At 39.2% G+C, this 14957-nt stretch overlaps 2 protein-coding genes across 2 annotated transcripts; one reads left to right on the top strand and one right to left on the bottom strand.

Annotated features, from left to right (window-relative positions):
* Nucleotides 1-3530: 3530 nt before the first annotated feature.
* Nucleotides 3531-7157, bottom strand: LOC122966742 (transcriptional activator protein Pur-beta). Its single transcript, XM_044331067.1, has one exon. The coding sequence runs from the start codon at nucleotides 6793-6795 to the stop codon at nucleotides 5866-5868; it is 930 nt and encodes a 309-aa protein (XP_044187002.1). The 5' UTR covers nucleotides 6796-7157; the 3' UTR covers nucleotides 3531-5865.
* A 299-nt stretch (nucleotides 7158-7456) lies between these two features.
* LOC122966751 (histone H2A.V) lies at nucleotides 7457-10487 on the top strand. Its single transcript, XM_044331079.1, has 5 exons — nucleotides 7457-7588; nucleotides 8696-8773; nucleotides 8895-9008; nucleotides 9133-9262; nucleotides 9496-10487. The coding sequence occupies exons 1-5, from the start codon at nucleotides 7586-7588 to the stop codon at nucleotides 9555-9557; spliced, it is 387 nt and encodes a 128-aa protein (XP_044187014.1). The 5' UTR covers nucleotides 7457-7585; the 3' UTR covers nucleotides 9558-10487.
* The last annotated feature ends 4470 nt before the right edge of the window (nucleotides 10488-14957 follow it).

Here is a 14957-nt window from a genome sequence, read left to right as displayed (position 1 = left end):
ATTGTGGTACAACTCTAGAAAGTGTCACCTGATGGCATCATAAGACTATATGCTCTCATATCCACAGTGCAGGGACACAGCTGTCTGTTTTTTAGTAGTTTGTTGTATGCGGCACATTAACACATCAAATAATTGTCTTTTCCTTATTCTACTTGCCATTTTATGAGCTGGATTTCGGTAATAGAGCAACGTCGTTAGCAGTTCACTATGAAATAAGTCATCACCTGAAGTCTTTGTCTGCGGTGGGTAGAGGAAGAGTAGCAGACTCCTCTTACGTCTTTTCTGTGAATCATCTTCCCTCTATCTCAGGCTCAACCAACGGCAGACAGCTGGGTCACTTTCAGTACCTCTAAAATAAAACCGCACACTGGGACTCTCCCTGTCTGGACTTTCACATGTTGCCATGTTGACCTACACCATGTAGGCCTGTGCTGCTCGGTATTTTAGGTTTCACACAAATCTTGAGGGATACACCGGTCCCTATGCTGAGCTACTTTCTAGAGGTTTAGTTTAAGGTGTGGATGTAACAATAGATATGACCTCATTGTTAAATTTGTTTAGATTGTCAGAGAAGTGTACTGTATTGAATGCAGGGAAAGACAGGGTTTCTACAGGGTTCACCAAGGTAAATTTCATACTTTTAATGATCTTTTAATAGCATATAGACTGTAATTTAATACCTGTTTCACAATAATACCAGTTGTGATGATAAGGCCTAGAGTTCTTTATTATTACATCACATTTCTTAAGTACTTCCCAGCAGCATGTCACAATAATTCATAATGATATAATTAATTGAATTAGAGGGCCTGGACCCAGAAAAGCAGCATGAATGGATAAATGGATTAACCAATTTAAGATGATAAATTAATGTAAGTTAATTTAGGTTTTTCCTAAAACTGACACTTGCCTTTTATGAGATGACAGGCTACTGAATGGATCAGTGGCAACAGTGTTTGGTCTGATGGTGCCGACTGAAACTCAGCAAAAAAGGATTGAACAGCTTCCACTGTTGCAATAATCCCACTTTTAGTTTATAGGTGTATAATGTCTCCCGACAGCCTGCAGTCAGATACAAAAACATTTTATATCTAATATTACCGCCTAGCAGGTAAGAGAATCTATCAAGACTTTTATAAATGAAATATGAGACTTTTTAATGTCTTCTAAAGCCTTTTTTTTTTTTTTGAGGAAACTGAATTCAATGCAAAGCCTTCATTTGGGGGTATTCTTGATTAGAAGTACACACAAGATACATTTTTTGTATTTTTATTTGAACAAATTGAGTACTAAATGTCTCATTAAGCAGATCAGCTGATGCGGATGTCAGTCTGAGAACTAAATAAACGAGTAATTCAGGCTCTTGTTAATAGAATAACCATGAAATGAAATAATCACATGAACGTGTGCAGCAGTTACAGTCTATTCAAACAGTAAATGCCATAGTTTTAGCATTATACATGTGCACTTTATTTAAATTCAAACTCATCTTTTGGTCCCAACTTTAGATTTTTTCTGTTTTGTTTGTTTTTTGTGCCCAGCAGTGAATGCAAATAAGTACATTTACACAAAGACTGTAGACACTTTCAAAGTGCTTTTTCAATTTATGCTACTTTATACTCCACCACATTTCATAGGAAGATATTGTGCTAATATTGTATTTACTTTGCTACATTTATTTAAGCTTTAGGAGTTACTTTGATTTTACATACAAAACATGATTAACTTTAATGCATTATTACCAATTAAAGGCCCTTCACACCCTCACAGGTGTTCTGAGTTATGTGGCTGAGTCGACCTGCTCAGGATGGATTTACATGACATCATGAACGACTGATGAAGTTGTAACTTAATTTTTTTATTTATTTATGTTGCACAAGATAACAAATTGATATCTTGTGTGGATAAGATTTAAAACAAACATCTATCAGGACCTTAAAGGCTCCATAATTTAACACTCTGAAAAGGGCTCTTATACACAATGACTTATTTAGATACTTTAAGTGCATTTTGCTAGTAATACTTAGGTACTTTGCATTGTGTTTTAGTTACTTCTACTTAAGTCTGAAGAGGTGAAAACTTCAGCATCACTTGTAGTAGAAAGAACAACTTAAACATGAGTGTTTCGGCTTGCGGCCTTCACGGAGGACCCTGAACGCGTCTCATAGGTTGTTCTTTATATTACAAGTGTAGCTGGAGTTTTCACCTCCTTCTCCATGTGCCTCGGAAGCAGATGAAACGCCAGAAACCCCTACTTTAATTCTGCTTTAGTGAAAGATCTGAACATTTCTTTTATCACCGTTGCTCCAGAAGAAACATGGTTTAATCTCAACAGTTTTTGATTAGCTTTGTTTATGGATTAACCAACCTCTTGCTTGTCTTTGTCTATAGATTCATCTTTCACTCTTTCGCTGTTGTGGACGATCATCCCGCAAAGTCTCAGAGAAACAAAGTTTGTTTACACCTTTAAGAGGCATCCTCTGTCTATTCTATCTCTTTCATTCCCCCCATTTTTTCTCTGTAGATCACTTTATAACTTTTGCTTTTAAACATTCTATATAAATAACAATTGCATGCTTGTTTGATTGCTTGTAATGAGCTTAAAAAGGTCTGATATGTTAAAATTCTGTTAATTTAACCCCTGCTTCATCCACCCTAAACGACCATCTGAAACTGGATTAAGTTTTGACATTGCATTTATATCATCGTCTTCACTGACTGTCATCTCCATACATCACAGCAGATAAATGTTTTATCTCTCATCAGTTCAAACAGGCACTTATTTGCCTAAGTGTTGTATCAGCACCACTCTACATTTGTCCACGTGACGGATGGAGAAACCAAGTCAGGATCACAGCAAGTGATGTCACTGACACACCTTCAACCAGAGAGGAGGATCTGATCTGTGAAATCACCCGGTGACGTCTTTTGTTTGCATGAAATGATACGAGGTTCACATGCCGACTCGTATAAACCTCTCTGCTCTCGCTCTGATGTCGACGCACTCGTCTGTCATGCGTGTCCCCTTCAAAATCACAGCGTGAAAAGCACTGAAAACACTGCTTGTGTAAACTGTCTTTGTATAATATAAAGCACAGTTTGGAGGAAGAAAAAAAAAAAGTGACCTACTTAGTAAGTTGAGCGTGGAAGTGCATTATTGACAGATTGACTCTGGCAAACTTACAGACCATGACATGTACTTGGAAAAAGCTAGAAAGTGGATCTAAGATGGTTTTTTTGTTGTTGTTGTCAGACTACAGTGTTCACTTGCAGGGAATCAAGAGCTAGAACAACATTTATAGTCTATTTTTTGCATTTTTAAGTTACTTCCTCACAAAACAAAATGGAAATATTAATAATTTAAAGCTAACTTTTTTGCTTACTGCATTTAAATAACTTTCAAGACGGGGGAAGTGGAAACAAAAGGACCTTCTGCTGACTAAAGCTACTACAAGTTACTTCATATCTAATAGCTGATTCATAAAAAAGAAAGAACCGATCCTGTTAGAGGATTAAAAAGACCACACCTCTCCTGAGCAAAAACCTTTTTTATTTCTCGTTGAAAGGAACTTGGTAGAATATTACAGCAGAACACACATGACTGAAACAGCTGCCATTTCACGTAACACAGTACAGGAAGAAGGATGTAGTTCAATCTCATGTGTAATATTATATATAGTATATTTATATCAATAGAAAAGAAAAAAAAAAAAACTATTGCTCCCAGGTGTTCATTATTTTTTTTTTTATCATATGGCATTTCTCTGCTGTGTTGAAGTGGGTAAAATAAAATTCAACGAGAGGTTTACACACCAAAGGAAGTGGGACAATGAAAGTGACGTTTCCCAAAAAGCATGGGAACTTTGTGGCTTTTTTTTTTTTTTTTATTAGGCTTAGAAGTAAACTTTAAACTTTTTTTTTTTTCCATTGCAATACAGAAATAAAACTTGAAACCGCTCTCAAATATGGATAAATACCATCATACAGCAATCAGAGTATGCAAAAGAAAAAGAACACAAGGCAGCTCCGCATAAGAGCAGGCATGCAAAAAAAAAAAAAAAAAAAAGATCATATTTAAAAAGGAGCACTAAAGACAAAATGATGATTGCGGATGTTTTATGTTTGCGTCGTATGGCAACTGATGGAAAGCCAATTTATGGACAAAACATGGTATAACGGGTGGACTGAAACGAGGGGACAACTCGATGCTCTGTAAAGTGAACTGGAGTGCTGAGTGTTTGCTGACAAACTACTTCAATGAAGTTGTTTTTCTAGAAATTGCTATAACATACTCTGTTATCAATCTGTTGTACTCTTCTTAATTTCCTCTAAGGAATAAAAGAAATGTTAGGAAAAAAGCAGGTATGAAATATCATCCTGGACAGTTGCATCCAAGTTTAGTGTTTTAAATAAGCCACTTTAGGCAGCATTATCTAATAAATGTCTCATATTTCTAAGACATATTTCAATATATCTCTTTTGAAAAATAATTCTATCTATACTTGATTTTTTAGTAAGTAAATCTCTTCCAGTATATATTTTTCTTCTTTTTTTTTTTCTTTAGGTACAGCACCCCATTGTGGGTTTTTGTTTTCCCAAAGCACCTAATTTTTCTTACAATCAGACTGAATATTGCTTCAGTCATAAATGGTCTGAGTTCAAGATTAAAGGATCCAAATGGCGCACCCAAATAAGTCGACAAGGTAAATTCCCTTGAGATGCTAGCTCAAGCCTGGCAATATTAAGCTTTAACTTGAAAAATCGTGACTAGTGCTAGAGGCCTGAGCTCACTGCATCCCCTTTGACAGAAAGGTCACAGGGGTCAAACGTGGCCCTGCATCACATGAGACATCATCAGTTGCCACAGACGTCTCAACTGCAGCAACTGGCTGACCAGATCTGCACCCAGAACCTCTTGAGAATGACGCACAGGCACAGGTGATGCTGATATACCCCAAAAATACGGATGGGACTAGCCAGCCCTGAGACACAACAAGCCACGTGTGAGCGAGCGTCACCGCATTTCAGCTATCGGAGCAGGAGGTCAGCACCTGAGGGATGCCCAGGAGGGAGGGAGAGAAGGAAAGAAGAAGGGTGGAGGTCATTTGGACTCATTTGGATTGTCCAGAGAATCCAAATGAGTCATGTGCTTGTAACAGATCACCTTGTGGAACCTCGCTGAGCTGAATGGATGTCCTGCGATGCCAAGGATGCCCCCTATAGCTGAGACCGTGGCTCTGGGTGTTGTGGGTCTGTCTGGGCAAGCCGTTTGTTACAGGTCACTTTTGACGAAAAACACACACAGCCATGGTGAGTGATGCAGGCGCTCCGTCTCACTCCCACTCCGCACCTGCTGGTTTGAGTATGTCACACGTTTCACACTTCCTTGTTATCATCACACAGACTACAGGTCAGCACCAGGTGAGCTCTTACCATTGGATATCAACTAGGAAGCGGGACTGGAGACCTACAGCTGTGTCTTGAGCACTGTCAAACTTAATTTGCTGGGCTACATGTTTTGAGGTTATCAAATGGACAATATATATATATATATATATATATATATATATATATATACACATACATATATATATAAATAATCAATGGGGAATCTCATACAGGAGCTGACTACTGCAGTCCGCACTCATTTAGCTATAACATCCACCTAAACTTTAGAACATGATTCTCTTATATAGACAGTAATTTCTCAGTCAAATATACTTTTTAAATTTTACTCCGTTGTTTTAGCATTTTATAGTTCGATTCGTCATGCACAGAATAGTCGTTCCTCTCTCTCTGTTTCTATGTTTATCTCCAGGCTTTGCATCATGTTGTCAGCTTCACCACAAGTAGCCACTCTCTCCATCAATCGTCGTCCACGTCGTCGCCCTCCGACTCCTCTCCGGCTCTCCTCTCGTACATCTTATCCCGGTGCCGCTCCTGGATCTCTTTCATCTCCTCGGCGTAGCGGCTGAACGCTCCCCCGAATTTGCTCCACGCCTTGAACGGTATCGTGATAGAGTTTCTGTAACTGGGCTTCACTTCACTCACCCGCAAGAAAACTCCGTACTTGTTGGACCCCACGTCAAAGAAGAAACGCTTGGAGTCCACCATGATAGAGGTGCCCTCCGGAAGCTCGCTGTAACCCCCGGCCCCTCCGCCGCCGGCCAGCTCCTCCTCATCGCCGCCGTAGTCGTCTATCAACTTGGCCAAGGCGTCGCGGAACTCTATTAAGCCCTGGGCCGGGAGTGCGATGGTCTGTCCGGCCTGCAGGCCAGCTCCGGGGATGCCACCCACTCCGACTCCGAAGCCGGGGCCTCGGTTGACGGTCTGCCGGATCCGGAGAAACCGACCCCGCTGGTTCTCCTTCAGGTCGAGGTAGTATTTTCGGTTCTCACGCACCAGGAACTCGCTCTTCAAGGCCCGTCTAGGCCCGGTGTCATCCCCACCGGATGATTGAGCGATCTGCTCCGGGGTGCTAGGCCCAAGCTGGGCGTAGTGCTCTATGAAATCCCCCAGGTAGTCGCGGAACTCTGCCGCAACTGACATAGAGAGGGTCAGCCGACTTTTCGAGCCCCCGGCGCCGACCTCGGCGATTTTGATGAACCGGCCTTTGGCGTTCTGCTTTACATCAAGGTAGAAGCGTTTGTTCTGAATGTCCAGCCGCTTCGACGCCAGCTCCTGGGTCTCCGGTTCCCGCTGGTAATGCTGAAACCCGCCGCCTCCTCCTCCTCCCCCTCCGCCGCCGCCGCCGCTGCTGCCACCGCGCTCACTGCCACTGTCCCCATCCGCCATCTTCGCCACCAGCAGCCCGTTTCTCTGCGTATCTTTGACCCCCACCCCCCTTTGCTTGCTCGAGCTCGCGGAGGAAACCGGACGCTGACTGCTGGGCTCTGATTGGCCGTTGCGGCTGCCAACTATAACATCAGATAGACGCTTGCGTTCTCATTCGCTGATTCTCCTGTCTGTCAATGAAACGGAACCACCTTCTGGATGACATTCGAGTATATATTGTATTTACAATCCATAACGGCTACCTACGTCATTATAAACTGATGTTTAATGTACATCTACACCGGAGAATGTGTCCTTTAGTGGAATAACTGTAGACATAAGTAGCTTCTCGGTGCCGTCAGTATAAAATTATTTGTATAAGAAGAAGTCATAAGTGCCCTTGTGCTGAAATTAAAGAGTTAATCCCCACTACGGCCTCCTGATTATGTATTTTGTACATTTTTGGGATGGATGCCCCTGGAAGGACACACACACACACACACACACACACACACACACACACACACACACACACACACACACACATACAGTCCCGCCTACTTGTTGGTTCCGTGCGCAAAGGCAGGCACGGTGATCTTAGGGTGGGGGATGGGTGGATGTTCTGCAAGCTGTTCGGCGATTGGTCAAAGCACAGATTCGAAGTAACAACACGCACTGTGATTGGACAGTTGGACTCCCACGAGGGGTCGCATGCAAAAGATTTGCGAGAGGGTTTATTGTTTCTTTGCTTTCGGGAGCCGAAATAGTTTGCTATCTACTCAGTTCTTCAATCAAATAAGGAGACGGAAAAATGGTATGTGCGTTTCGGCTGGTGCTTAATGTGTTACGTGGGATCTCGGTATATTTATTCTGTAGTTATTGTGCAACTGTTGAAAGTGCTGTTTTGAATTATAACTGGGGAAATTCGACCAGAAGGTGTGTGGTTAAAAAGGTTTGCTAAAGAGCTAACTGTCAGCTAATACATTAGCATTAATGTTAGCATTGGAAGTACGTTTTTAGTGTCTTGTCCGTTAATGGGAACGTTGTATTTGCTGAGGTATGTTTTTTATAAATAGTATGTCTTTTGCAGAACTTGAGGATTTCACTCAAGGTTTAAACTCTGATTCATAGTGGAGTGGTTTTTGACTTGCTGTAGTCTCTTTGAAAGGTGGATTAGCAACCGTTAGCAAGCTAAATTGAGCTAACGTTATTTCATTGGCTTAACGGAAGGTTCGTTAGCTATTATTTGTTGACATACGTCTTTCATTAAGTATATAGACGCAGAATTGAGTCATATATGTCCGCGAATCAAATATGTACGTGACTTATATGCTTTTAAATTACTTTAAAGGAAAACCTTTTTCTTCTTAAACTGGTGAATTTAAACTTCAGCGCTGGACGTTGTAACAGCGGCGCGTCTGTTTTGTTTGTCGCGGGGTTATTGCTGTCAGCTTCTCGTTTTTTTGTTTTTTGTTTTTGTCAGGATGGCGCTGTATTTGTTTCTTCAATAGAATCAGTTTGTTGCTAAGTTGGACGTATAACGTTACATTTCCGGTAACCGTTATCGTTGCCGCCTTTGATTTGTTATGTTTTATTTGTGATTGGCGGGAAAGCAGCGTAAACAACCGGGCTTCTGTACCATACGTGCATGATTGGTACCCGTTGCAATGCTCATATGGCGTGTTTGTATTGTCTTGCACATTGTTTAAAACTTTTTTTTTTTTAGTATTTAGCACTCCATGCCCTGTTACTCAGTTCTGTGAACTCCCTTCCCTGTTAGTGTGGAAATGAGGTAGTGTTTGTGTATTGTGTGCTGGGTTTATACTTGCACCACAGCCTTACATATTTCTGCCTAAATTTGCCTAATTTAATTTTCTGTATTGTTTTCTTTGCCAAATTTCCTCAAATCACCTCCTTGTAGGCTGGTGGCAAGGCAGGTAAAGACAGTGGCAAAGCCAAGGCGAAAGCAGTGTCACGCTCTCAGAGGGCTGGACTACAGGTACATTTCTTTAAACTTCTTCATGGCTTTATTGCATGTATAATGTGTCATTCTCCTTATCAACAGAGAGTTTGCCTCTTTGATTTACTTCAACAACTGTCTTGTGTCTATCCCCTGCCAGTTCCCAGTGGGTCGTATCCACAGGCACTTGAAGACTCGCACAACCAGCCATGGTCGTGTAGGAGCCACAGCAGCTGTGTACAGTGCTGCTATCCTTGAGTACCTCACCGCTGAAGTAAGCCCTCCCTGTTTTGTATATGCGATTAGCAGTGGATGTCACATCATGCATTGTAGCAGCGTTTTTCTGTGAGATGGTGTTATTTACATTAATTTCTGTTCCTTGACATTGTGGTGATCAGGTACTAGAGTTGGCGGGCAACGCCTCCAAAGACTTGAAGGTGAAGCGTATCACTCCCCGTCATTTGCAGCTGGCCATCCGTGGTGATGAGGAGTTGGATTCCCTTATCAAGGCAACAATCGCTGGAGGAGGTGAGTTGAATTTGTTGCAAATACATCAATTCTGTTAAATCCTTTCCATCTGACATCAAGGTTTTGTGTCATAATTGCCTGATTGTATAAGCATCATCATGTTATAGGTGCCAACAAGTATCTTGGTGTTAGTGTGGTCTGCTGATTCTGTGCTACATATTCTGCAGAAATATTTTTTCTTAAGATCATAGGTATATGTACTTGAAATCTCACCAATGTGTTTTTGTTTTCAGGTGTCATTCCCCACATCCACAAATCCCTTATTGGGAAGAAGGGCCAGCAGAAGACTGCATAGATGCCATGTTGACCAGAAATTTCGGGGCTTGGGCTTTGATCGGACCAGGAGTTCACATTTGTTCTTTTTTATTATTAATATTATAGCAAACGAAGAGTGATTGTTAGACTTTGTGTTGTTATATTTTCCCATAACTAGAAAAAAAAATTACAGAAAACCCCTTAATGACAAAAATACCCTTTGTATGTTATTGTAGAACGTTTGACTGGGGATTATTTCAAATGGTGACAGTGAATTTGTTTGATTGGCCTCAGACTCTGTTATGTTTTATACTGAAAAAAGAAATTGTTAAAACCATTTTTTATATAAAACTTGTTTTTGTGGTTATTTCCTTGAAGTTACAATATTTACTATAATACAAGTTTTTAAGGAGATATTTTTTGGACAGCATATTAGGTAACAACAGCTAAATGTGAGATGGTGCTTTTTTCCTTTTGACTTACTGTAATATTTTGAACTGCACAATGATAGTGATGTATTAAAAGTTGAATTTTTTACATCAAAATGAAAAATCATTGGAAACAACTTATTGCAACCGTCTGTTACAGTGTTACATGTTTGTTCATAGCAGTTGCAAAAATGTGTTAAACTTGAAATTTCACAGTGTGAACCTCGGCTGCTGTGGTCAGATGCCACTGATCCTGCAGTGTTTGCCTCACTGTGGAATTAATGTCCTGCCATCTGTTAAATACATATCACTACTACATAGTTGGTGTCCTGATATTTGGAGGAGATAATCCGGCAGAACTGAACCATATCAGTGCTTTAAACATGTACCTATAGTACCCAAATGTATGCACAAACTGAAATGTCATGACCTAAAGTCCATTGCATTTTTCAAGGAAAGAGGCTAGAACCTTTTTTAAAAGCTATGTGTTCAGGGAAGTGACTTTGCATATATTATCTTTGAATAAATACCCTTGTATGTTATCTTTGGCTTGGTTTGAAACCGCTACATGAACATTTATTCAACGTTTTAAGTATCATATGATATATGTAAGGTGGTACGACTGTCCAACAATACATAAAAGTTTTTCAGTTTGTGTTCAAATATTTACAATGTAGAGTTTTGAAGTGTTTTCAGTAGAAAAAAAAAGACGTGGTTGATTTAATTATTAGAAATGTTTGTATCAAGTGAGTTTCTGTATTTTACAACCTGGTTGAGAAGTGAATTCATGTCAAGTTCAAAGCTAGACAACAAGACACCTCACAGCTTAGGGCCTAAAGTAGTTTAATTAAGCCAACCATAACTTAATTTACATATTTGTTTTCTGACATCCACAGTCTCACCACAGGATTTGTCCTGCAGGTTTACAGACTGCCAGCAGGGGGAGCCACTGACATTCATAATAACATCCATCCTTTCTTCGAATAATCAATAAACACTTGAGACACTAATAGATGCAGCAAATATGTCAAAAAAAATGATTGATTTGTACATAAATATAGAGGAAATACAGGACTTGGGAATCACATCTCATGCAGTTTGGTATTATTTTCAAATCCAAGATAGCATATAATGACTGCTGTTCTACATATTTCTACATTACATAGTTGCATATTCTAAACTATTCAGAATAACTGTATAGCCTAGTGCCACCTTATTTTTGGAAACTTTGTGATCTTGAGTAAGATTTAAAATTAAGGTTTGCAGGTTTAAATAATGCTGGTCCACAAAACCTAAATTTGTGATGACAGACCCAGTAGGGAGGGATCGAAAGGGCAACAAGAGGAACCAGTTTGTGTTTTTAATGGAGAGTAAAAAAATAAGTTAAAAAAATGGAACAGACAATGATAATGATAATGTGGAAACAACAGCACTCAGTGAGTATCAGCAGCTGTTTCAATACACAGAAATTAGTAAATAATACGTGTTATGTATCAGGAAATCACACACACACATACACAGAACTGCTATAGACTTTTATTGAAATTCAAAAGCAAAAACCACTGACATAATCAATCAGGAGAATGATGATGTATGTTAATATATTCATTTTACATTAGTTAGACCAATTAAAATTTATCACTTCATATGAATTGCACACACACACTCTCTCACACACACACAAGTTAATTGTGATTGAATTTGACAGAGGCTGTGATGAACCGTGCTGTGCAGACTAAGTGGGTGCCTTTGTGTGGGCAGCTGTTGATTATTAAGTGCAGAGAGCATCTCACCTTCCTTTCCACAAGATGATGAAAGGAGTTTATGTGGACTCATCTACAGCTCTGACGGGCTTTAACATAACATGTACAGAAAATGCCTCACATAACACTGAATGCAGTCATCTAAACCACTTGTACATTCCTGATGTCCTGTAGTCATTTTACCAATGTGAACATGGACGGTTCAGCCGCTTGTTGTGGGAATCATGTTCTTCTTTATATATACTCCCAATGTCTGGAAATTCAAGGCTGATATATGTCAGTTTTATTGTTTTGTTTGCATTTTAGTATTCCTTCTGCTACATTTGTGTCACCAGCAGGGATTTTTGATGTTTGTGAAACACTTGGAGCTTCAACCTTGAAAGACTTTAGTTCGCTTAACATAACAGTCTTCGAGTGCAGCTCAAGAACAAGGACAACATTCATTCAGACAATATTTGGGAAACGATCAAAGGTGAAAGACATACTTAAGTTTTACTGAGATATACTAAAATGTACTGATAGTTTCAGAACTAATCCTCTCTATGAACATGACGGCTTAATTCTCTAAAACTCTTAAGATAATTTACAGAAAATGAACTAAACCAAGGTCGTTTTGATCTAGTAACACATTGCTCAGAGATTTTTGAAAGTTTAATATATTACAGCTAAACAATTATCAAGCATCAACCTCTCTTGTACCAACCTCAGTTCTTTCTTTTTATAATAACTTCTGAGAAGCCCACTCAACTCTCATGTAGCCTGAAAGGAACTTAAGAATCTAATGTTCTCTTTTGTATCCGACCTCTGTGTCATGCACATCTCATTAATATATATATATATTTATGTGTATATTATATAGTTCTCACTGGCTGAAGTGTCAGAAAAATCTCTTTAGTATATGACCTGCAAATGATGTGGAAGAGATGAGTAATGAGACTGCAGAAGAACAAGCGGCTCTGAGGGTGAGAGGAACAGAAAGCTGTTTATTGAAAAGAATATTCACAATCACTTCTGAAGTTTTGTTTACTCATATCTTACTCAGAGGTGTAACGACTCTCAAAATGGTAAAACTTGCTGCTTCTGGTGGCTGACAGTGAGGATCCTATTATGACAGTTACAAGACTTACCTTTGCAAGAAAAAGCAATCACTCTTCTAACGTCATGAGGCCCTCAGTTGGTCTGAGAGCCGCAGATCTGTGTCACACAGATTTAATATTTACATTTTATCCAATTATCAGTCACAAACAGATGCATGTTGAAGATTTACCCGGAGGAACACAATGTCTTCTAAATCAGGGTCATACAGGGTCAAACTGCTGCCACTTTGCTATATTTGTGTGGCTGCATTTGTTGCAAGGAAGATTGTTTCTCAGAAAAAGTGATAGGTTCAGAAACAATATGAAGCGTCTACAGCTATGCTATAGCAGCTCTGCGAGGTTTGCACTTAGGCACAGTGATGCTTTTAGCTAAATGCTAACATTTGCAAGCTAACATGCTCACACTGACATGCTGATGTTTAGCAGATATTTTTCTAATTGGCACTGAATGCAAAGCACAGATAAGGCCGATGGGAATGTGATTGGTTTTGCAAGATTGGTTATAAAAGAAAGTATTGGACAAACATTTTGACCTGATGATGGTGCAGGATGGAAGGTTAAAGCGGCTATAATCAATATTCGTGAATGTATCAAATGGAAATGTGCAATGAGAGGCGTTGCTCTGATGAACCTACAGGGAATAGGCTTTTTTCACAGCTGACATTTTGACTTGTCACAGTAGGAAAAGCACAGGTGTTACTAACAACATTAACAATGTTTCTGTTCAAGTGTCCCAGCAAGCCACGACAGCGTGACAGTGAGTCAGCATGCAAAATACCATGACAAGTCAAAATGTAAAAACCCACTGTACGCTACCTGCTCCAACAGTGATTATGAGGCATTTTATTTTTTGTGCAGTGTCAGATTAAAAAAAAAAAAAAAAAACACACTTTTTACCTCAAAGGACAAAAATGTCCCCTTCCTAAAACTGCTTATAAAATACTATGTACTAATATTTTCCATTTTCACTGAGTTAATTATTTAACCAGCATCATAACCACCAAATATTCATTCATTTACAGAATTGTATCTCTTTGAATGCCAGTTTTTGACATGATGCCACTGTTTTTATGAAGAAGAAAAAAAACACAAAAAATGAATTATTTTCCATAAACTAAATGAAACTAAATGATTATCACAGTCTGGGATATGTCAGTGATAGTGTCAGATAAAAAAAAAATCACACTGAGGACAAAGATGTTCCCTTCCTAAAACTGCCATAAAAATACTATATATTAAAATTGTTTTCCACTTTCATTGAGTTAAAATGTTTAACTAACTTCAGTCCTGATTATCACTACCAAATATTTATTCATTTCAGTACCAAGTAATTTCTATTGCTTGCATATACAAACGCGCACACACACGCACACACATTGGCTCAATCTGGTGGAAAATAGTAAAAACTACACTGTTGAAGCCAGGTCTCTGGATTGAAAGCCTGATATAATAGAATGAATGATTTTATGCTGTAATGGCAGTGGGATCAAAAATTACGGTTTTAATGGGTTTCAATGGGGATATTTTTTGTCACTATTTTGATTACACAGTTTATTATAGACTTATTATAGGAAATGAGGTTGAACTTCCAAAATTGGACAAAAAAATCTACAAACGTGTTAAATTTTATATGTATTAACACAGCCAAAATTATCACAAAATCGCAAATTAAAACGCCAAAATTGTCCCTAAGGATGTTAAAAGGTGATCATACATATCTCGGTGTTGTGCTCACAGCTTGTTTCCACTGCCCCCAAGTGGTCAAAAATTTGGCAAAATTCACAACAATAAAATTTAAATTTCATCCATCCAGTAGTTGTTGAGATATTCCACTGGATAAGTGGAAACTTTGACCTGCTGGTGGTGCTAGATGGCAAGTCAGGGGATCATCAAAGTCATTAGGATCTATCCTCTGGGCACTGTGGTTATCTGTACCAAATGTTACAGATGGTCAGACACTTCACTGACACCAGAAATGTAAACCTCATAGTGCAAAAAGAAAACTCAGGGGATCACAAAAGTCAGTAGGCTTCATCCTCTGTGAACCATGAATGTCTGTACAAAATTTCATAGCAATCCGTCCAGTAGTTGTGAGATATTTTTCCACAACTGAGGGAACTGAGTAGTCACAACATCAAGAATGCTATAGCTA

Source organism: Thunnus albacares, chromosome 2 (assembly GCF_914725855.1).
Source record: "Thunnus albacares chromosome 2, fThuAlb1.1, whole genome shotgun sequence".
In the NCBI taxonomy this organism is placed as follows: Eukaryota; Metazoa; Chordata; class Actinopteri; order Scombriformes; family Scombridae; genus Thunnus; species Thunnus albacares.
The sequence above is the reverse complement of the archived record's forward strand: the minus strand, read 5'-3'. Positions and strand labels throughout refer to the sequence as shown.